At 38.2% G+C, this 24,059-nt stretch overlaps 1 protein-coding gene across 2 annotated transcripts in view; it reads left to right on the forward strand.

The window, feature by feature from the left end:
- SCML2 (Scm polycomb group protein like 2) overlaps positions 1-23,572 on the forward strand; it is a 70,849-nt gene extending 47,277 nt beyond the window's left edge. For both annotated transcript variants that reach the window (XM_051639181.1, XM_051639192.1), the window contains 8 exons: positions 250-500; positions 5,226-5,361; positions 7,395-7,598; positions 12,011-12,193; positions 13,290-13,403; positions 18,529-18,804; positions 19,470-19,633; positions 21,145-23,572. In XM_051639181.1, coding sequence (XP_051495141.1) covers positions 250-500; positions 5,226-5,361; positions 7,395-7,598; positions 12,011-12,193; positions 13,290-13,403; positions 18,529-18,804; positions 19,470-19,633; positions 21,145-21,270 — 1,454 coding nt within the window. In that variant the 3' untranslated portion in view covers positions 21,271-23,572. The remainder of the gene's footprint in view (positions 1-249; positions 501-5,225; positions 5,362-7,394; positions 7,599-12,010; positions 12,194-13,289; positions 13,404-18,528; positions 18,805-19,469; positions 19,634-21,144) is intronic.
- The last annotated feature ends 487 nt before the right edge of the window (positions 23,573-24,059 follow it).

A 24,059-nucleotide genomic window follows, 5' to 3' on the forward strand; every position in this document is an offset into this window, starting at 1 on the left:
TAAATTTGTTTGAATGTTTTTCTCCTAGGAAAGTCCCTCTAAAATAGTGGGTATTGAGAGTTCTTTTGGGTTTTAATGAGATCATATAGTTTAATGCCAACCACTAAAGTTCAAATATTCCAACTATATTTATTTTACAATAGAAATTGTGCACTACAATTTTATTTTTTTTAAATCCTTTGTTAGAAAAGTTGCTTTCCATCCTTCATTTTGAGGTTTTCCTCCCCTTTTGTTTTTGTTTTTCCTCAGTTTCCATTACAAAGAGCAGTGCAAAAATCCAATCTTCCCCTTCCAAAGTGACCCGGCGTTCAATGCAGTCTCCACAGAAATCTGCTCCAGTACCAGCGCAACGGAGCAGGAAGCCAGGTCGGGGCAAACCCCCTGGACAGTCTGCAGTTCCCAAGAAGGGCAGGTCTCCTAAAAATATTCCCTTGACAAAAACCACCTCTCATACTGAAAATCTTAAATCAAGGAAAAAAAGTTTAAAACCTGGAAAAAAGGTTAGTCCTTATCTACTCCTTTACTTTATATTGCAAAATTTTGTAGTGAGTTTTTTTTATTATTATTCTTTAATTTTCTGTCTTCTCTTCAGCCTTCAGGGCTTTACTGTTTTAGCAATTAGTTACAAGAGTCTAGAATAGCTATTCTGTAATATTTCAGTATAAGCTTCTGTGGAATGTTTTATTCCAGAACAAGGTTACAGTTTTACTTACGAGTGACTTGCTGGTGTTTAGCTATAGTATTCTGGAATATCAATTTCCAGTAAAATTCCAAGAGCTACGAGGCCTTTAGGGTTTTTAGTCTGGGTGATTTTTTTACTGAACAAAGTACATAGCTCACTTAATTTAATTGTTATTATTATCATCATCATCATCATCATTATTATTTGGATTTTGCCTCATGTTTAGGAACAAAGGGTTAGAAACAGTGAACATTTTGGTGCAAAATTTAGGGACCTTAAATGTATAGCTAGATTTGCCAAATGGATCTCTTAGATACCCCCTAATCTTGGAGATACTAGTGTGAGGCTTCATTCCAGGCAATACATTTCTCCAGGTGTGAGCCTTATTTTGCCCTAATCTGAAAGATGTGGTGTCTTTCTGCCTTTCTCCCTTCCAAGCTGAGTCAGACTTGGACAGTTGGCAGCTGCCTCCAGCTCCAGCTCCTCTGCAGCTGTTTGACCAAGCACAAACCAGCACTGCTGAACCCTTCTCCTTACCGTGCCCACTGTGACACCAGCACTGGTGGGTAAGCGATCCCCTAATGAAGTAGTTTAGGGAGGTAAACTGCTAGTCAGCTAACCTAGCATCCGTCTTTCTTACTACCACCTTTGTCTGCTTCCCTCAAAACAGGCACAAATGCTACTGCTGCTGTAAGGAGAGATTGAATCACAGCAGGGCAGACTTAGGCCTAAGTCTTGAGTTGCTATGGAAAGACAATCTGTTTTCTGAGGCGTTTTTACTCGCTGCAGGCTGTCAAAGAAGAGTAGCAATCCTGCAGTCCCTTTCCCCAAAAAATTTGTGTCTGTCCCTGTGCTCCTCCCTCCTTTCCATTAGCAGCAATGGGGGAGTGGGGGCCATTGTTTTTTCTGTTCCTTTCCCCCCACACTCTTTTGCCCCCAAGTTTCAAAGGTTGAAATTTTGGGGTCCTGGGTCACAGTGGGCTGTGGGATCTACTGCTAGTGATGTGTGGAAAGGAGTGGAGTGATGGCACAGGTGGGACTTCTCCATTCAGTGATAGTGCTGATCAGTATAAAGTGCTAGTGAAGTAACATTATTAGACCATACCTAGAAGGTTCTAGCAGAAAACTGGAAGCAGGCACTTTGTTGAAATTATAACCACAAGGTAAGAAATTATTCTGGGGACTGGAAATAAAAAGGCAAGTGCTGTCTTCTCTGCTGCCTACCCCTTCCAGTTGGGTATCCAAACTGATAGGCTACTGATGCAGGTGGTCTCCAGCTTTTATCTCTTGTTCAGTGTATAAAAGTGCACAGAGACACAGATTAAAGAGGAGAAAGGTGCTTCCGTCCAGACTCTGCTGGTGAGTCTGAGGGGCTTTAAAGGAGAGCATTGAGCACAGGACTTTTGTATCTGAAGAAGGTACTCAGGTATGGCAGGATGCACACTTTCATGTAAGAGTTTTGTCCTCTGTGTCTGATGAAAAAGAAAATGAGAGGCTTTGTGTATCCTTTGCAAGAATTGTTATGGGCATCTCACCCTTAGAGGGGACTTCTGGGCTCTAAATGCTGCGTGTCTGAAAGTGTCTGCTTGGAGCACTTCATTTGGTGTGAGGTACCTGGGGGGATTTTCTTGAGGAATACGGGCTACTGCTGACACTCCCTGTCTTGAGGCAGTAAATATGAACTAGCACTATGCACTCCTGATTTCCTCCACAGGACCAAGCAACTGAGTTAGTGTTGGCAGAATTGAAATTTGATATATTGAACTTGGGAGTTTTACTACATTAACTTTTGCATTAAAAACTTTAAAAATTAGCTCTTTTTGAGAATCTATGGAAGGTTGTTATTGCTTTGGTGTGTGGTTAAATTACCAAATGTTATACATATGTGCAAGCTCTTCTTTGGACTGTTACACCTGTTAGCATAAGGTTAAAGAGAGGAAATGGCTTTGTAGGAGTTCTGCACAGATAGGGTGTGTCTGACAGGGTGTGCAATACAGCCTGTATGCTTCACAGTACATATGCAAATACAATGCAAGTGGTATGTGCATGGAGATTTGAAAGGTCTGCTTTTGTTTTGTTTGAAGACTGATCCAAAACCCTCCAGTTAAGTAATTGTGCTTATACTGGAAGCTGGAAATGTGGTAGTTCAAAATCTGTGTATTTAGGGAGATTGGTCTATGCCCAATATACTGTAGAGGTGTTTGGCTTTCTTCGCCCGTTTTATGTTTGTTGTGCTGCAATGTTTATCATTGTGCAGGTATTAACTTTTATTATACAGCTAGGAATATTGAGTTGTTGTCATTTTTCTCCTTTACGTAGCAGTTTTCTAAGCTTCTCCGTAAGTATGAGATCTGTGTTGGATTTTGTTTTCTGTTTGTCTCCCTCAGTTTGCACTGTATGGTTTTACTCTACCATAATGAAAAAACCTCTTAATAACTCTTGCTATTTTTTAAAAAGTACACTTTGCATAACAATGTGAAGAGTTCCTTCCAGAATTTCAGGGGGACGTGCCTTGGTCTAAGTGTAGATCCCTTAATTCAACCCCACAAGAAGGGAGTTTTTAATTATCAGGATAAACCTGTGAAGTTGGAGGTGCCAGACTGTGAGCAGAGCTCTCTGCAGTCAGGCAGAGCTCCCATGCCCTCCCAGCTGGAAGGGGCCAGCCAGTGACACCCTGGTCAGGCAATTGTGCCGAGCCCTGATGGGAGCGTGGCCTGTCTTGTGAAACATGGCTTTGGGATCAGAGTTTACTGCTTGTCAGTTTGGGGTTGCAAAAGGAGAACCTCAGCTGAGCAAGCATAACGTGCTGTTTTTCACATTCTCTTTCCTCCTTCTGAAGGAGAAAGTAGGAAATGGCCAGCTAGCCTCAACACACTTGTGTGTGCCTCTGTCTTACAGTTTAGCATTTGTGTTTTGTTTTCATGCCTGTGTATCTCCTGTTTCCTCCTTTTTCCTCACAACTCGACCACCCATATTTTGCAGCATGGTGACAGACAGCTGGGCCCCCAAGGAGTCCCTGCTTCAGAGGAGCCTTCAGGAGTGTCAGGCTTCAGATCAAAAGCTTGGACTTTCCAAGCACAATTTTGCTCTTTGTATTGAGGATGGAGAGAGACCATTTTGTCTCCCAGTGTTAAGATATGTCTGCAATTCCTGACAAGTAATACATCACTGTTTGGTTCAGTGTCTGACCTGAGCCACCTCATCTCATTCACAATGCAATGCCAAGCCTTGGTAGCCTATTCCCTACTTTCATGGTGATTCCACCCAGTAGTTTCTGCAACCAAACCTTTCTTCTCTGAACTTTAAGGGGCAGAGGAATTTTCTTTAACATGCTCTGGATTTCAGAAGAAAGTTAATGTATTCTTTATAGGTGTTGTGAAGAAGTTAAGCACTGCTGCTTTTAGGAAGGTGTATATTTTGATTGCATTCTATGTGATTTTTAATATATTATTTGGAAAATATGCTGCTTTGAAAAATATAAAGAATTAATACTGCTAAATGCAAGAGAGCTTAGCCTCCTTTAGCAACCTGACTGAATTTTCAGTTCACTGTAGATGAATTTAGCAGTAATCCTTTCCACATGAGTAGCCAGGTCTTTGCTGCCTTCAATAATGTCAGGACCTTGGGTAGTCTCTTATATTCTGAACTTTTTTGGTAGGTAAGAGAATGAGAGCATAATCTGTTCTCATGCAAGAATAAATGGTGGTAGGAGAGGTGCTGAACTTTTCTCCAATGTGTTATTTTTTTTAAATTTCCATGTATTTTCATAGCATATCTTCACAATGTCAAAGCATATTAGAAATGCCTTCCATATGCACATCTCTTCTAAACCCCAGTCCAAACCAAATGACAACAAAATTCTCCTTTCCTCAGATTGAAGGTAATGCACGCTGACCAATTTCTAAATGTGAAGTCTGGTTTTCTGTCATATGATAAGCTGCAAATAAGTTTGATTGGGAAAGGTAAAGGTTTTGGCAACTCATGTGACTGGATTTTAACTACTGGTTTATTTGATACCTTGCATAAAGCACCAGTTTGTAGAAGTGAGTAATGGAGAATTTCAGCCTCCTTGAAACAAGCAGAGGGGAAATCTAGGTGCACTGTAAAGCTGACACCTAAATGTGACTCATTTTTTAAGTGGGTATATATACACAGCCCAACTAACTGATTTGAGTTGTGACAAACCCAGATGATTGGAAGGGTGTGGACATGAAAATAATACAAAACACCTGTTCTGTGCTTCCTAAAACTTCAAAAGGTCATGAGTTAGTATATAAATCTCATTCTTTTCCCACTTTTCAGATAGAGGTGGGTTCCTTCTTAAGTAATTTGTCTTCCACTGTTTTACTTAAGTAGCTATAAATACAAACTGACAGTTTCTGGTCTTCCTTTCCTGGACTTTATCTTCTCTGCTCTGTGTAGTACTTTTGTGATAAAGAACCACACACATTCGGTAAGATGGCAACAGATGGCAGAAATACTTTGCAGACACCTTAACAAAAATTAAGCATTTTGACTTGTTTTTTTTTTTTTCTCTAAACAGAAAAAAATCTTGCTGGAACAACTACCTCCTGCGTCATCTTCTCCTCATTCCTCTCCTGAAGAGGACAGTGGAACTACGCAGATAATTAAAGATGGAATTAGTTTGTCTGGTGCAACTGCAGCAGTTATATCCACAGGTAAATGACAAATAAAAAAAATGAATTACATTTTTAGTGTGAAATTACTTCCGTTTCAACCAAGCTATTAGTGTGATTTTATGGAAACTGTGCTGCAAACCTGTTACTGTAAATCATTATCCAGCTGCCTTAGTTTTTAAAGATATCTGTGGGTGCTGGTGTTACCTTGCAGAACTACTGTTCTGATGCCTTCATTATAGCAAGAAATGCTGGAGCACAGGGGCTTTTAATAGATCTGGTAGACCTTGCAGTTTGTTCCTGTCTGGGAAAAGAAACTGCATTATTTTTTCATGTCTGTCTCGCTCCTTAATTAATGAAATGGGAAAAGGTGGAGCTGAAAACCTATATAATGTTATGATATCATGCAATTCGTACTGTAATATAACAAAATGGAGATTTTATCTCTGTATAGCTTTACATTAAAAGAAACTGCTCAGTGTTTAAACCAAGTAAAGGCAGTCAAAGGAAATATATTAGTCCTTCCTCTTATTCTCGCTTGGTTTTGAAAGATAATGGAATGTATCTTGAAAAGGGTTGGTGAAAGACAAATAAACCAGTTAATGAACTAATTGAGGAACTTGTAACCCTGTAGCTAACTGATTCGTATGTTGTCAGTTGAAATCTCAGGACTTTCTAAAAACTCTATAAATTATGATAATTTTGTTTGGGGGGCTTTTTTACATTTAAAAAACTGTTTTTACAGTAGAAGTTGTAAGGCTCTTCTTACTCCCAACTTCAGTGATGGATGAGGGGAAAATATGCATGTGTTTCCTAGGAAAATAAACATTTCAGGAGGCAGTTGTGTTTGAGCCCAGACAGAAGATGCCATGAAAACTATTTTTACTGTTTGTATCTTTGATTATTTGTACAAATAGGTTTCCTCCAGTATGCAGGCATCAGAGTGTGAGCAGATATGCATGAAGGCATAAGATCATTAAAGCACCTATAGAAATATTTCATTTTTTAAAATCCAGTGTTTTAACTAAACCCAAATAATACTACAGTTCAGAAAATACTGCAGTCTTTTATATAATGGGATGCTTAGATTGTCTGTTTAATTGTATCAGAGGCATGTTTTTTCATTAAGCTCATGTGATAGCCAAGGCCAAAAAAAAAAAGTATTCAGTTAAGACTTTTCCCCATGTTTTTCTGCATTAGCATTCCTTTTAAAACACAGTTTTGCATAATCTCTATAAAATAAAGTAGTTTCCAAAGTCCAATTTGATAGGTTTGTGCCAAGCTTTAAACCACCTTACAGTGTTTCTGGAGAAGTATGTTTGTTTTATTTAGCAGAGAAGGCCAAGTTACAGTGTGGAAATCCTACAAGAGTGTCTTGGGAATTCTGAAGGTACAGACCTTCAGTAGCTGTTATACATGCTCACAGGACCATTATACATGCAGATGTTAATGCTACACGGGTACTTCAGAATGAACATCAGTGGCAGGTACATACCATAGAGTTGTCTCTGTTGCTGCTTCTCAGGTGAAAATTTAGTGCAGTAACTTGGTAAGGCCAGCTTTTTAGAATTGCCTCTTGGTAGTTCAGAGTACCTGCTGGTATCACAGAACCACAGAATCCTAGGGGTTGGAAGGGACCTCAAAAGATCACCCAGTCCAACCCCCCTGGCAGAGCAGGGTCACCCAGAGCACATCACACAGGAACGTGTCCAGGTGGGTTTTGAATGTCTCCAGTGAAGGAGACTCCACAACCTCTCTGGGCAGCCTGTCCCAGTGTTCTTACTTTATTGGAACCAGTGTATGAACAAAGTAAAAATAAAGGGTAAGCACAGTTCATGACACCGTTATTACAGTAGAGGGCTAGAGAAGGGCTTTAGAGACCAGAAAGAAGTGGATTTTGGACTCGGGCAGGAGAACCTTGATAAAATATAGAGTTCACTTTTTGTATGCTTGGGAAGTATCTTCTTGAGCTGACCATCTTTTCCTCAAGATTAAAACTAAAAAGACAGATTACAGTTCTAATTTGGAAACATGTCTTAATTCCTCAGCAGTAAATATGGCTTGTTGTTTTTCAGTGTGTGTTTATGTCAACAAGCATGGAAATTCTGGGCCTCATCTGGATAAGAAGAAAGTTCAGCAGCTTCCAGATCACTTTGGACCAGGTCCTGTTAATGTGGTACTTCAGCTGGCTGTACAGGCCTGTGTGGATTGTGCCTATCAATCCAAAACAGTCTTTCGATTTCTGAAATCTGGCCATCATGGAGGGGAAATGATAACTGGTATGTGAAGAAGCTTCGTTTCTTCCTTCACTTGGTTACAAACTTGCGGGAGGGCAGAAGAATTGAAGTAGTTGCAATGATTTTATATCACTTTTGTAACTGAGCACAGTCAAGAGCATGTACTTGGGACTCCTTTACTAAGAGTGTTTCAGTGGTGCATGATTACCTCGCTCTGGGTCTAGGATGATTTGAACAACAGCAAAAAATAATCTTTAAATTAGAATTTAGCAATAGCAGTATTAAATTACATGTACACAATACAGATAGATTCTTATACTAAATAGAGCTCGTTCACCTCATTTAGCAGCTGTAACAAATGTTTGTCAAGTAAACTCAGTACGAGTGAAATATCAGCTTTATTAATTGAAGTAATTTCCATAATCTTATCCATAGATAGTGTTTGTTTTCTTAATGCCTTAACCAAGTGGGTGAAAAGTTTCAAGCAAATCTGTTTAGCTTCCAAGGAAGCAATTCCAAGTGCTAAAGTTGCTGCTTCTTCCCTTCCACCATTCCCAGAACTGTAGCAGTATCTTAGGTCACTCTTCATCCACCTATGTCCCCTATTATGGAATAGGTTTATTTCTGCTACATATTAATGGCAGGTCTATAGATAAATTATCTCTATATCTCAAATGGAATAGCTGGTGCTTGACACTTTTTTACTTCTAGACTAGGAAATATTCTATATAGCAGTTAGCACATCAATTCATAATTCTATCACTGGCAATAAAAAGACTTGGCACTACTTTAATCTCCTTACATTAACACCAGATGTGAAAGATGATTAGTGGAATACAGGTTCAATTAAATCCTCATAAGAATGTTGCTGTTTAACATTATTTAAAAAGCAGCACCGCAATGTGCGTATAGTAGAAGGTTGGGAAGCCTTGGTTATGCATCCCCATGAGTTTGTTCACTAAATGGATACTGCTTCTCTGCTGTGTAGTAAAGGTTTAATGGCATTGTATATGTGTGATTTTGAAACTCATATTGCTTTTTTGTTTTGTTTTTGCAAGATATGTGGAAGTTAATTATTTTATACCTAGTTCAGACTAGTCAATTTTGCTTGAACAAAAGGCACTGAGGTGGGCATTGCCAGTATTCTGTTTGTGATTGTTTATCACGAAGGACTAAATCATAGGCCAGTGGCATATTTGGGCTGCGTCTGAGTACTTGAAAAACATTATTTCACAGAGGAGAAATTTCAAAATCTTTTTGTTGTTCTGGTTTATTTACATTCAAAAATTCTGTACAAAAAGCAACACCCACACCCGACTTCACCCCAAGGCCTGGATTAGGACAGGGCAGCTCTGTAGCCTTGGATTTGAGGAACTTGGCAATATGGACTGCTTCTGAAGCAGAGTCCTGGTCCAGGTAATAGTGAGGCTCAAGATCCTAGTGGGTTTCTGGTGTTCTTGAGCTCTTGCCTTTCTCATTGGCTTGTCAAAGAGGTCGCTGAGAAGTGGGTGTGGAAATACTCCCTGTCATTTTACCAAAGATTTGTGGGTGATGTATTTATTTTGAGAAGCACAAAATGTACCTTAGGTTAATGTAGTGCATTGCAACCAGCTGTGCGTGTGAACAGTAAGGAAGAAGAGGAAAGCTACTGTAGAATAAAATGAGAATTACAGAATGAAGTTCTGAGAGCGTAGATTTTTTGTTTGAAAGTGGTTGGGAGTGTGGTTTGTTGTTCGGAGTTGTTTTATTTTTAGACTGGCAAGAAAAAAAATGTTGCAGCAGAGAATAAGCAAAGAAATCCAAATATTTTTTTGACTAATAAACTTTGATGGTGGGTATTGTACCTGCTGTAGGAGAAAACTGGGTGCTGATGAGGACATAATAAAAATAATCTTGCTTGAATACTTGTGAACAATTAGCAGGTTCTTTTGATTCAGCTGCCAAAGAAAATAACTTGTTTTGAATGGAATTAAATTTAGAATTTGTCCGTCTTTTCTTACTCAAACAAAAGCACAAACCATTTTATTTTTGCTTGATGCATAAGGTTTCAATTCAGGCATATATAACTGAAAGGAAGTTAGAGGCTTCATTAGCAAGCCTGCTAATGGTGGTGGTGGCGTTAGCCCGTTTTTTTCTGCTTCTAGCACGGAGACTGTGGCATTTGGTGGGATGAGATAGACTGACGCTCAGGTAAATCTTCTCAAGCAGAGAATTAAAATCAGATTCCTGGGTGAGTTTCTTCACTAGCAGATAAACGCATTTCTCTGATAGTTTAGCTCTCAGCCTTTTTCTTGGCTTGAACTTGGTATTTAAAATATTCTTACACAATGGAAGGTGAAGAATTAAGAATGACACTTCATCCCAGGGGCTGGGATTGCACATGCAAGCTCCAGTCCCTGTTTATTTGTCATTTTAGTTTGAAGTTACTGCACCTCAGAAGTCTTCCTTTTTATATTTTCCCCTAGCATTTATCTGGGGAGTAAGAGGCTTATGTTGTCCCCAAGCAGAGCAGACAGTTGAACCTATGGATGTGGATTCCACACCCTTGCTTGGAGTTCATATGGTTGCCCTCAAGTGTTCAGAGTAAAAGGGAGCTGTGTTTGCGCTGAGTCTGTATTTGTGGATTTTTCCCATGATATGTCTTCTTGGGGCTCCTTGCCTCAGCTGTTTCTTGCTTTATCCTCTTGATGACTCTTAAGATAATATTGTTCTTTTCAGTGCTTCTTTTCAAAATGAGAAATTAGGGCGTGGAGAATAAGTGATTTCCCCAAGGTCATATAAGAAGATCCATAAGGCTGTTATAAAGCATTTTAAATTTTTGCTGTAGCTGACTACTGCCTTGCAGTAAATTTGTCAGGAGATCAGGTTGTGCTAGGTCTCACAGCCCATTTGCTGTCCAGAACTGGTTGAGTGCCAGGCAGAAATTTGCCTTTGGAGACCCCTTCCCCAAACAGGAGGTAGACAACCTTGTGTATGAGACACATGTGGGACTGTGAATCATTAGCTTTTCATTTGAACGTTGGAGCCTGGAAAATCTGAAAGGGCGATGGAAACACGTGGGTCCAGGACTTGTCCTTGTAGTACTGACTCTTAAATTTTAAGCACTTGCATTGGGTCAGTCTGTCATGAAAGCAGATGAGAGAGGCAGCATGTTGTTGATGCTAGCTGGTTAACTTCCATTAACTCTAATCAGAATCTTCCTTACATCACCAGTGTAAGTAGCTGACACTTGTAATTTCCTCAGGAGGCCTAAAATATGCTAAATTTGGGTGTTTTCTTTGATTTTGTGTATATTATCTGTCTCTTTTATAACACGATATGGAAGAGTTCCCTAATTCAGAACTGTGAATAAAGACTTTCTTGTCATTTCTGTTTTGTTTTTTTTAAATGCATATGCTACCAACTAAATGTGATCCTTTAAAGCTCTACTTATCATTTGGAAACTTATGTTAACAACAGAAAGCTGAATGACAGGCTTAAAACCAAGACATAAAATTGATGCATAAACCTGGAGTTTATGCCACTTCTTTCTAGCCCTAAGGATAAATGATGAATTTGTTCCCGCCCTGTCATAATGTCTTTCTAGTCAGAAGTAACTAAAAGTTGCAGCTAATGTGATGGTAATTATTTATTCATATATTAGTATTATTGAGTCTTTTTAAAATCTTAGTTATTTTTAACAAAAAAGGAAAATACCATCAGCTGAAACACTTGGGGTGGGCAAGGAAGGAAATGAACAAGTAAAAGACAAGCACATGTCCAGGCTCTCAATAATCACTCAGTTTAAGAGACTAGGTCCATTTGTGGCTGTTGTGGTATCTCTGCCACCTAGCTCCTGTGTAAATAAATGGGAGCTTGACCACAGTAGTGTTGACAGGAGGATAGATTTCTCTAGTGGTAAAATAGCAAATGGCAAAATGCTTTTTGTAGTCAGAATTTCAGTGGTAATGAATGTGCCAGCACATTACCACAAGTATGCTCAGTTAGTCAGAAACTGAGAAAAACCCAAAACTTAAACTTGTTTGCTTCCTTCTTTTCTTTTTATTTTTTTCATTATTTTTTTTTTTTAGGAAGTACTGTAAAGGGTCTTTTCTGTATTATCTCCTGCAAACAGGTGGTGGAGAGGTTGCTATTTTATAAGGAAACAACATAAATTACATGTAAGGTTTGCTGGTGTGGGAATAGTGGCAAGTTTTTTTAATGCTGGTGTGAATGCAAAATTATTTTGTTACAGCAAGTTCCCATAGAGGGAATTCAAACTGGCATGGATGCAACAAGGTAAAATCAGTCCTTTGGATGTAAATTTTTTAAACTACCAAAATTATTCTTTACTCCTCTCGTGTCTTTGTGTGGTTTAAATCAAGTCTGGATGTCTTCTCCTTTAAGTTAATGATGGTGTTTTACTGTACTTCATGATGCTGGGGGGATGTTTGACATCATTTTCTTATTCACAGCTTCCTTTGATGGGGAGAAGCACGCCATCAATCTTCCTTCTGTAAACAGCGCATCATTTGTCCTACGCTTCTTGGAGAAACTCTGCCACAGCCTGCAGTGTGATAATCTCTTTAGTAGCCAACCTTTCAGCCCTTATATGGGCTGTGCACATAGTCCTGCTGAGTATGATAGGAGCAAACCAGGTACCGTTAAACAATTGTTATTTTCAAGTGCTAATATTTTTGAGAAGTGTGGTGACTCCATGAAATGTAACTTTTCGATCTGCCTTTCTATGACGTGAATTGATTGAAATGAATATGCTTCAGTTCTTAGTGAATTGGTTCCAGTGCAGTAGTGCTTTGACAGGATGGGATAGCTTATACCACATGTGCAGAAATCATTTTGTTCAGTAAACTCCTCCTTGTAGTCAAGCCAGGAAACATATGTATTATACCACTGTGATACCACTAAAAGGACAAGCTCAAAACTTCACATTTCATTTGTTAAATTTATGTTCAGATCATAAAATAAACTTAAAGAACCCCATACTTACTGCCTTATGAGGAGAGGCTTGTCCTGAAAGGGAGTTCAGTTTAGCCTTTCCCACACCAGTAGAAGGTCTTTTCTTCCCTCTTTATTCGCCTTACTCAGTGGTAGCTCCAAAAATTTTACATTCCGCTATGTACAGTCTAGTCTTCCGGTAGAAAAAGTGGGTTTTGCACGTGGTTGCTTGTGATACTTGGTATAAGACAAATATCTTTGCTGCACCAGGAGCACAGAGTGAGGGGGGAAATAAAACTATTTGTGCAGGATCTCCCATCAGGTCATTTACAGGGCCTGGTATTAAAAGTCCTAACCTAAGGGTTAGCAGGAGCTGTAATGGAGGAAGCCTTCACATCAGGACAATTTCAGAAGATTCATAGTGGCTTTGAAGCATTCTCACAGCTTTCTGATACCTCAGTCTCTGTGTGGTGCTTTATAAAATAAAAGTTTTCTTTTTGTTTCTTAATTTTTTTTCCTCCTTTCCAGTGGAGAAATTATGTTTATGATTCTGTCTGTCATGTGAAAGCCACTCTTTGCAGAAAAGTACCCAGGGTCAAAATAATTTTGGTAATGACAGTATAAACTAAGGAGTGCTTCAGCTTTGAAAGTTTGTATGGAAACGTCTGAGTCTGTGTGACACAAGACACTGAACTGTAACCTGGTGAATGGCTGATCTATGTCCTTACTTTTGTCCCTGGACTTTCCCTATGAGAAGCTTTATGCTAGAAAAATAGGTGGTGACTTTCCTCTTCACAGCAAAAGAAGAAATACCTGAAAACAGGAGTGCTAAACGATACGCTGAGGACTCTCCACCATATACTGCTCCTCTTTCCCCTAAGCTTCCCAGAAATGATGCTCATCCATCTGAAGGTAATTACATTATGTCAGGATTATATATGAGGATTATTTATGGTTTCAGTATTTCCAGTCAAAAAGGACCGAGTTCAATGTATGTGTCTGGTTTGTCTCTAGCCTTTGACAGGTCAGGGTGAAAGTATGTTAATTATTGATTGCTGGCACTGATTTTACACTTAGGGAAGATCTACTGCAAGTTTCAGCAGTCCTTCTCCTAAACCTGCTAGCCTTTTTTGTGAAGGGGCTCGGGCAAATAGGTGATGGATGAAGCCTACTGCTTCATATACAGGTATTTAACAGAAAACCAATTGCCTCAAAATGGATTAGGAGACAAATTGGAAGCAACTCTTAATAACTCAAGGCTGGGGCCATTAGGTGAGTAAGGGTGTAGCCTGATGATACGATTCAGCTGGATTTATGGCTTGCTGCCACTGAAAGTTGTGCTGCTCTTGCTTCCTTTGTCTCCTTATCCCTGCAGTGGGTCCCAGACCCCATGGCTGGGTGGTGAGCTGAACCAGTGAGGAAAAGCACAGGAAACATTTTGGTGAGGCGAAGAGTAGTTTGCTGTGTACTTCTCTGGATTGACTCACCATAGACTTGGCTGAGCACAGGGAGGGGTTGAGTAAATTGCAGCGGTGGCCAGGGGAGCTGTGAAGCCTCCCTGTGTCAGTTGTCTGTTGGATTGATTTAGCTCACTGATGAATAGCACCTTTTCCTGCATTGTAGCTCAGCTGCAGTAACTGAGCACATGCCTAGTCTTAGTCTGCCTGAGATGTGAAATAAAGCATCTAGCTTTAAACTTCCGTGAGAAACACTTAGAAAAACGTGGGTTTTTAACTCTGCGTTTGCTACTTAACTGGGTAAGCCATGGTAACTTGTTGATGTTGACTCATCCTGTCTGATACATACTTTCTCTTGCTGCAACATATTTGCACAGTATTTCTAAAGGCTTTTATGAAATATGATGGGGATTAGTTATTTCTTGTATTATTTTTTTTTTACCTTATCGTGTATGTCTATTAGCATCAGTCAGGAAAAAATGATCTCCTTTTCTGTGCAGATTAAAAAGTCATTGGACTACAGTTAAAGCAGAAAAGGATATAAAATTAAAAAGTTCAAAATAATAGGTTGTTGCAAATGGAACATCTTATTATTTTACATGTATGTAGCATATTCACTTCTTTGTATATAGTAACAGCAACAGAAAATACAGTTCTGCATTGATTATTGTTTTCTGTGTCTTTCCAAAAGAAGTACTGACTTTGATTCCACAGATACATTGTACATCTAAGTCAGATATTTTTGGTGGGTAACTTAATAAGTGTAGAGCACTTAATTGTACTCAAATGAAGTTGTTTCAGTTGGAGCAAAACAGATGTTTGAGTGGTTCTGCATTATCTTGTAAGAAATCTTCCTATAAGTCAACACGCATGCACATACTGCTTTTTAATCCTTGTTTGCTTATGGATCCCTTTTACAGAGGAAGTCAGTGTACTCCTTAAAATACATTTTAAGATCAATAGCTCATTTAAAGTGCAGTTACTTGAATAAAAAAATAATTAAAATAAGTGTTTTGCCATGGTTTTAGAGGTTTGAATTTGAGCATTTCAAGAGGCAAAGCATTCTCTAGTGTTGTGTGTTTCCCATTAGGGCAACGTCCTCTGCTGAAAATCTGGAGGTAATTTTATAGCGGTCAGTTATGGGTTGGTTAGCAAGAAAGATCTGCCCCCAAAAAGTTCTGATTCCATTGAGACATAGTTGTCTTGAAATAGTTGTTTTGAAATATCATTTGAAGGCAAAATGGAATAATTGTGGGAAAGGGTCTTTCAAACAGTTCATTTTCATTCTGATCTGCTCAGGGATATGTTTTGCAGATTTTTCTGTCTGTACTGCTCACTAACAGTTTCTTCTTAAAGTTACAAAAGATAAGGGGGAGGGGAGGGGGAATTACTTAGTCTCCCTCCCGCTGAAAACTGTGTGTTCTTACTGCTGCAGTTGATTACATCATTCCCATTATGTATGAGGCAGAACAACTGGCTTCTAATTCCCAGAGGAGCTTCAAGAAAACAAAACCTCTGATTCCTGCTAAGGCCTTCCATGTTTAAACAGTCTGTCATCCTCACATTGGAAACATAAGGCCTTTTATTGTCCTTTTATTAATCTACCCAGAATTCAGGCATTCTGCAGTAGAACCTCCCGTCTCTTTCCATACTGCTGTTATTCACAACTACTCAAAATGTCAAGGTAGGAGAAGTGTGTCATTCATTGCTCCATGGACTGCAAAGCTCCATTTGCTAGATGCAATTTTTCTAATCAGCTGTCATACCAGTTGACCACTTTTTCACCAAAATTGCTGCTGTGTTTTCTTCGTAGAGAAGCTAGATGGATGGAAAGGGAAGTGGATTGGACACTATAGTTGCTAAACAGGAACACCTCTAAAAGGAGATAACCCTAGAAAATACGCCAGCTTTTTCCACCTTGACTTTGTGAATTGAGAATTTACAATAAGATAAATTCGAATCCTGGTATCTTGGGGAAAAAAAGCAGAGTTGATCTTCCACAGTCTTCGTTACTATTGTTTACTTTAAGATATATGACATCCAAATTAAATCTGGGATATAATTGGGATAAATACAATAACATTATTTTGTAATACAGTCAATTTTAAAAATCTTTCTGTCTTCAGAAGTCTTGAAAAGGATTACACAAAATAATTATTTTTTCGAAACCTTGTATTTGGAACCTGTGCTTGGTTGTTTACTATATTGTTTACTGTAACTACAATTTATTTTTTTCTTAATACATTAGATGGAGTTGGCTGACATGCTTAAATACTATAGTTGAAACTTTCTGCTGGGGTGTATTGTCTCCATTGTTTCATCCTACCTTTCATGACTTGGGAAATCTGAGTCTACAGGTTTAGTCAGTTAAACCTTAGAGTCCTTCATACAGCTTTGCTGTAATTGTTTCAAGTATTACCTTTTGGTCTTGGACTGAGATTTTTATGAGTGGTTTCATTCTGTACAGTTCCAAGTTTCCCTAGGTTGGCTACCCTTTAATTTTACAGTGCATATCATTGACTACATCTCTTAAAGTTTTCTCTGAAATTCTGTAGAATGATTACTTTTGTTTTTCATTTTGGTAAGTTGCTGCAACTACTTCAAACCAACAAAGGTAAATGATTTGGTTTCTTGTTTATTTTCTTTGAAAACCTCAGTGGTCCCTTCTTTGCTCTTGTGATTCAGATCTAGCAAATTAGAAAGATTTGCAGTAGTTGTTTTGAGGGTTGCATATGTGAAAGAGAAGGGCTTGTGTCCATGAAGGCTCCTTTATTCTAAGTTTAGTAAAAGATGTTACATCGTTTGGCAAATCTTACCTTACTGAATTCACTAAGTAGTGAGCTGGCTCTTCGAGTGCCTTTTGTTCCCTTTCAGAATTATGCTATATGAAGACCAAAACACCTTAACGGTTCTTCACTGCACTCCACTTTTAAACAGGTTTCAGCAGAGAACCTAAGACCTCATGAAGCAAGTTGAAACATATGCGAGAATTTCACTGGCTTTTTAGGAAGATACTCTTCCTTTGGTTTTAATTGGGTATTTGGCCAAGAAATTCTTGAAAGCTGTAATATAGGAAGGGTATTAAAAAGCTTGTGTCAGGAACTTGTTTCACAGAACATACCAGTTCTTATCTCAAAGAATATGCAGCTTTACTAGCATATGTTTTGTAACTTCACTAGAGTAATTTTCAAGATGGTGGTGTGTGCTTTACACTTCCATATACCTGTTAGCTGTATTTTCCAGCTCTTAACTCTCCTGCCAAGGCAGCATTTGTTTTGTACAGATGTGTACATCTCGTTTCTTGTCCCTGTTTCAGGCTAGGTGCATTGGCCTGTTGCAAATGGAGAATGTGTGATTGCTAGAGCATGGAGTGGTGTTCTCATTGATTTGTTTGGTTTTATCCCCTTACATAGCATGCTTCTCCCAATCAGACCTGAATTCGGTTGACCGAGAGTGGAATTTTCAGTAATCAAGCAAACCTGGCTCTTGTCTCATGGCACAGGGAAGGGAACCCACTGAACTCACTTCATTTGGCTTAGAAACAGGATTGACAGGCTCTGAAAATTCCTAAGTCTTCTAAGCAGGCATTGTTTGTGTTTTGCACAGTAGGAATTAGCTGGTAAGTTATAAGAACTAAAAAGAGAACCATAGAATTACAGAATCATAGAATTATTTTGGTTGGAAAAAACCCTTAAGATCATCTAGTCCAACTGCTAGCCCAGCATTGCCAAGTCCACCACTAAACCAAGTCTGTAAGAGGAATGTTGTTATACTCTCTTCCTCAGGCCTGATTTATTACTATTTTTTTAAATTTATTTTTTACTTGGTCAGTGGGTTCAGTAATTTACATGTATCTTTAGCTTTCCAGTCTGTGCTCACAGATCTTGCCCTGTGGGAAGAACTAACTGTATATATGTACCACATTGAGGTTTAAATGTGTTCAGTTAGTGTGCTGCACCTGGCACTCACAGCCCTTGGTGGCTTTGCCTATTACCTGTGTCTGAACATATTGGGATCTATAGTTTATAATTTTCTAAATGTTTTGTTTATGAAGTTAGTGACTCCCTCTGCTGTTTAGAACAAATTAAACAATTGTCAGTTAACATGAGAGTTTTTATTTCTTTTAAACATTTCTTGCACTATAAATGTAACACTTAGTGGTTAGCTTTTGGAGAATGTTTTCTAAAAAGATAATGAAAATGCTTGACTAAGATATTGTTTGACCTATCAATATTCATGTCAGACGATTTTACCTGAAAAAAAATTCCTTTGTCATTTCTGTGTTCATAGTATTTAACAAATTGTATTGTTGTATTTAAGAAATACAACTTAATTAATGGAAGAAAGACCATCTCAGACTTGATGTAGTAAATCTTTTGTTACAAAAAAAGAGACCCATGGTTGCTTGAGGAAAAGGGGCAAACATTCGGCAGCAGTGGTTGCCTCACAGATGTGTTAACAGACTTAGTCTGTCAGTATCTTCAAGAGAACATAGCAAGGAGTTAAATAACAAAGGTATGATGTCCATCATTCTGAGCACAGTAATACTTTGAACATAGTGATGCTTGCTTTTTGTGTAGCATTACCTATAGAGGAAAACAGCACTTCCAAAGAACACCGATTTTCTGAGGACTCGATGGATTCTTCGCTTAATTCTGTAAATCCTTCAAGCCCGACCCGTCGAAGTTCCACAGAATATTGTGCTTCTGGGAGTGCAGCGTTTTACAGAAATTCCCTTCAGCCAGTGACTGCTACCTCAAATTTAGCCCCAGTCCTGCACAGGCTGTCCCTGAGCTCTGCTGGGAGCAGCGGTTACTATGAAGTCAGTAGGAATCGTCTACAGAGGCGGATTGAAGGTATGCTATATAACTGAACTTTCCAAAATACAGAACAGCTTTTATTAACATACAAAGTCCATGAGTTATGAATAGAGAAGATATTTTCCATAGAAGAGCTTGTATATGGAGTGAAATGCTGTGCTCTTGCCAAGCACGTCAGACTTGCTAACGTAACTGCAAATGCAGAACTCGAGCCTGTTAGAACTAGTACTGTGGTGGAAGCCAGGGGTGTCTTGCTCACTGCACTTTCTTCTCACTGCTGCTATGGATCCTGCAGCAAGCCACACCAGAGAGGGCTAGACTTACACAGCTTACTTCCTGAGCATCTTACCAGCTATTGCTGTGTTGTTGAAATATGGGGATAGAGTTTCCTCCTGTCCTTCCCTTCACCTGCACAGCTTAACTTGCCTTTGCCACGTTCCCAGTTAATGGCATCTCGAACTAGTCCCTTGAGGTTGTCATAGTGCTAATGTTTATGCTGCTGTAAATATTTACAGTTATATAAGGCATTAAAGACAAATGGAACAGTTCAATATTATTTGGAGGAAAATGAAACATCTTTCATTTTAATATATTGCAAAGAATGCATAATGAAAGGTGCGTGTTACTATTAAGAATGAAATGTGTTATCCCTGTATAAACTAGTGATGCTTCTTCCTTTTGCAATATTTTTATACTAAAAGCTGCAAGTTCCACAACTGGATTGGATTTGAATTCACTAAAAAGGGAACCTTCAAGAATATTGAATAGGGATCCTTCCACCTGGTCAATAGAGGAAGTAATGCGTTTTGTGAAAGAAGCTGATCCACAGGCACTGGCTCCACATGCGGAACTCTTCAGGAGACATGTATGATGAGTATCCATTCTGTTCTAGTAGATTGTGTGTCACATTATTTCTTAAAACACAGCTTCCATGTCTGTTGCTTTATTTGCAGTTGAAGGTGGAATTGACTCTACTGATGTGTTACAAGGAGGCTGAAAATTATTTTTCCACCTGAAACTCCTCCTGCAGTGTATTTTCTCTGTGTTTCAGTCTCATTAGACTGAAGTAAATACCCACGGCTTTTCAGCTTCTCAGGAAAAACACCAGTTCTGGATGTATCCAAGTTCTAATGGCCAGCATCTGTGGTACCCCTGTCATCCTTGGTACCTCTGGAGGAGATGGCATACTCATGTACAGTGTGGGGCATTTGGCCTACATAGATGACACTTCTCTAAAAAAGTGTTTGGAAGACTGATTTTCCTGAAGTAGAGATGCTGTTATGCCTTGTTAGCTTTACACTTGGTCATTAATACTAAAATTCAGAGAATCAATTAAAATGTTTTATTAATCTGTTTTGAAAAAAAATCATAAGATCTAACTAGATGCTGTATTTAGAGTGATAAACTCTTGTCTGTTTCTCTGTGCTGTTTCTGGTCCTCCCTCTCTGTGCATTTCTGTGGCAAGTTGCCCAGCAAAGAGCTGCTTTCTTATTTCATTATATATATGGCCCTCACAAAAGAGGCTGGTTTTCTCTTTAGTAGTATTTCACCCTTGTTCTGCACCAGCTCCTGCTAACAATTAAATTTCAGAGTAAGCTGGATTAAAAGGAAAACTCAAAATAATTTCTAACAGAGCTGCCTGTCTTATGCTTTATTCTTAGTTGTATAAGAAGAGTAAATGTCACTTGTGTCAGGTTTATGCTTAAAAAAAAAAAAAAAGAAGACTATTTTTCTGTATGGTATTTAAGGAACTAGTTGCCTGTCTACAGTATGTAATGCTCCTAAGAGCTTAGGACTGTCACATTTCAACAGCTTCTCAACCAGGCAGTTGAAATCTGTCAAAGTTCTCCTTGGTCTTTATTCTAACAATCTGCCTGGTTTAACCTGGACATAGATCTGTCTTATTTCACGGATTTAGATGGTCTGTAACCCCTTCCTCCGTGTGACTGTTTGCATGTGCATGCCAGAATCCTCCCACAGCTGTGTTCAAGGTTCAGTGCAAGGCCTCAGTGCTTGGATCATTTAATCTCCAACTGCATAGACCTTCCTTTACAGCTTCTTTTTTTTTTTTTTTTCCCCCTTGACCCATTCAGTATTTTCCCAGCCAGTACCTAATTTTGAGGGCTGTTTGGTAATTTTATTTTACTTACTGTTATTTTCTTTAACATCTCAAATATCGTAATTGTACATTAAAAATACTAAAATAAAGTAAATTTAAGTGGCCATCTGTAAATATAAAATTATACTGCTACTTGTTTTTATAGACTAGATAAATTTTTACTAGAGTATAAACAAATATAATGTACTTAACCAGTTTTACCATGCAGCTTGTTAAAAAAGTTGTATATTGTTGTGTTTATTCTCTTTCTTCTACAGGAAATTGATGGGAAGGCACTACTCTTACTGAGGAGTGATATGATAATGAAATATATGGGACTGAAGCTGGGGCCTGCCTTAAAGTTGTGCTACCACATAGAAAGACTTAAGCAAGGAAAGTACTAGGCCATGGAGATGCCACGAATATGTGTGTTTGTGTCACACTAAGCTCAGGTTCACAGCCATCGCCTTTATTTCAAACTGTTTTGCTGATAGAAATAATCTTTATTTTTTGAAAGTGCTCTCAAAATGCAAAGAAAAAGATATTCAGGATAAAGAGGAGAAACAAGAATCTATTACATTCTGGTACTTTGTGAACTATTTCAGGAAGCTTGCACGGAAGGACACTTGATTGTACTGGGGGTGAACATGTTACATAACCGTGCTCTCTGAATTCTGAAAAGTGTATTTTCTGTTACTGACTTAATTAGCGTGTTCGTATTCAGAACCAAAATAGCTGAATCCCAAAGGAAAATAATAGAACAAACCAGCATCGGGTCTTAATTTTTTCAAGGATGGATGGTTGTAAACTTTTATATTGCAAGAAAATTCTCAAAGAGAAGATCTCATCTTTGGACTGAATACTGTGTCTGATCTTCCAGCAGAGTAATACTCTAGTATATTATTCTAGATTATTCTTCCTAGATTTCCATAAAGGGATCAACCATGTGAATTAGTTATGGAAGATGGAGGTGTGGAGAGAGAAGGGTAATGGAGGAGAGGACTTAATGCAAATACAAGCTTTCATAAAGTGTGGTTATCAAGTCCTTTGGTAAGTTACGAGGACAAATGTGCCATATATTGTCAGTTTATGCAGGCAATAAATATTTGTTTCATGGAAGCACATATTGGCTATATAAACAGCCATTTCTGGAGCAGACAGATTTAACTGGAACAGTGCATCCATATTTGAAACATTCCATCTTTTTGCTAAGTTTGGTGTGGATATGGATGTGTGTATCCATGCTTTTTATATATGCACCTGTATGTGTTGGGAAATACATACTATGTATCTTTTAAAATATACATACATGCTGTACATATGTATTCAGTTTTTTAATGTGTGCTTTGCACTGTGCCAGAGAGAACTGTACAATTTCTTGTTGTTTTTTTTTTACCAGTAAATTTAGTTCTGTACTATTTTCATGTTCATTAGCACGTGTTTACTTTGTCAATTTTTTGAGTCAGAAAGTGACAAACAATCAAAGGGTGAGTTTATTCTTGCAGGAGAGATCCCTGTCCTATGCAATGCTCTTGGTTATTCATCTCTGAGCCATACATTCTGGTATATTTCTGGGAAGACATATTTGATTCCAATGTTTTGGGCTTATATTTCCTATAAGGAAGTGCTACTATGTAACCAATAAGCCTTTTTTTGGGTAAAATTGGTGCTGATTGTATAAGCTGCAAGAATGAGTGGTGACAATGAAGCAGTTTATTGTCACTGCCAATTGTAATATACATCAGGGACAATATAATATACTTTCTGTGTAGAAAACTGAATGTACTGTATGTAATAGTGCAAGCGATAAAAACTATTTGCTAGGGAAGGGGTAGTCCTGAAATGGTAGGTTTTATATTTCTTACTGCTTTTTCATGGGAAAGCAGATAGTATAAAAGTATTTTTTACAAATTCCTTTGCTGAAAATGCCTTGCTTTATCAATAGTTTGATATTCCTCAGGTTTCAGCAGAGATACTGCTGCAAAATATCAAATTTCGTGGCTTACAAGTGTCCAAGTATTTTGTTAGTTTAAGTGACTGCAATGTAATTTTAATTTAGCAAGTCATCTGGACTTTGAGAATTGTTTTTATTATGACATCATTAGACATTTGACACTAAAGGTTATCTATATTGATTTATTTTGCATATCTTTTGTGGTTCATGTGTGCTTAGATGAATAATACAAGCATGCTCTTTAAAGCAGAAAAAGGTCAGAACATTGATTGGAAAAACAGAATATTTTCTCTTTTGTTAGGAAATGACTGACTTGAATGTAACTGTATGAAGCTTGGTTATATATTGAGGAAAACATCACGCCCCACATGCTCAGTATATTGTTGCTTCTTCCATGCTTTATTATGCTGAATTTCAGAGTTCTTTAGCATGAAGAGATTTCATACAATTTAAGTGGAAGTAAACAAAAACTGTTTTCATTTTTTACATTGCCATTGGCATAAGAAAAACAAAGATGTTTAGATTTTGCTTGGCCTTTATGAAATAACATTTTTGTACATGGCACTATTGTGGGTATTTGTTCAAGATTTTCTGTACACCCATGTGCGCAAGGGTTACTGCGAATTTCACCATGTGCTATAGCATGAGATTCAGGAGTTCCAAGTGTTGTAGCAGAATATATTTTTATTCTATATTTTCAGTAGGGCATTCTTATCTATCAACAAAAATAAAATAGCTTGTTCCTTGTTGTAGCTGTCTGTTTTGTTTGACATTGTGTGTATGTGCAAGCACAGTTTGCGTAGGCAAGGGAAGCTATCTTATCTGGCATTCAGCAGTTCTTGACAGTTCATGTAAACATCTGATGTAAGGAAGTTTTAATCAAAAGGGTAAAATCATCCCAACATTGTTTGTCTGAAGAAATTAATATTTGAACTGGAGTTGTTCTGTGCTTTAAAAGTAATAGTTCAGGAATATATTCAACTACTAGTACTGCATTTTGCCACTTCCAGAATTCTCGTGTAACCACTGAGGGGAAGAGACTGCTAAAAACTGTTTGTCCTGTGTTCTGATGAAGACCTAGAGTATTTTAAATCAAAGCAGCTAATGGCAATAGGTTTGAGCTTCATATACTTTGTGCTTTCTTATTTCTGTGATACAGAACTCAGTTGTTCCCATGGCTGTTCCCAGTGATCAGCCTGTGCTTGAGAAGTAACTTAAATGAGATTAAGGGGTAGCCTC

Source organism: Apus apus, chromosome 1 (genome assembly GCF_020740795.1).
Source record: "Apus apus isolate bApuApu2 chromosome 1, bApuApu2.pri.cur, whole genome shotgun sequence".
In the NCBI taxonomy this organism is placed as follows: Eukaryota; Metazoa; Chordata; class Aves; order Apodiformes; family Apodidae; genus Apus; species Apus apus.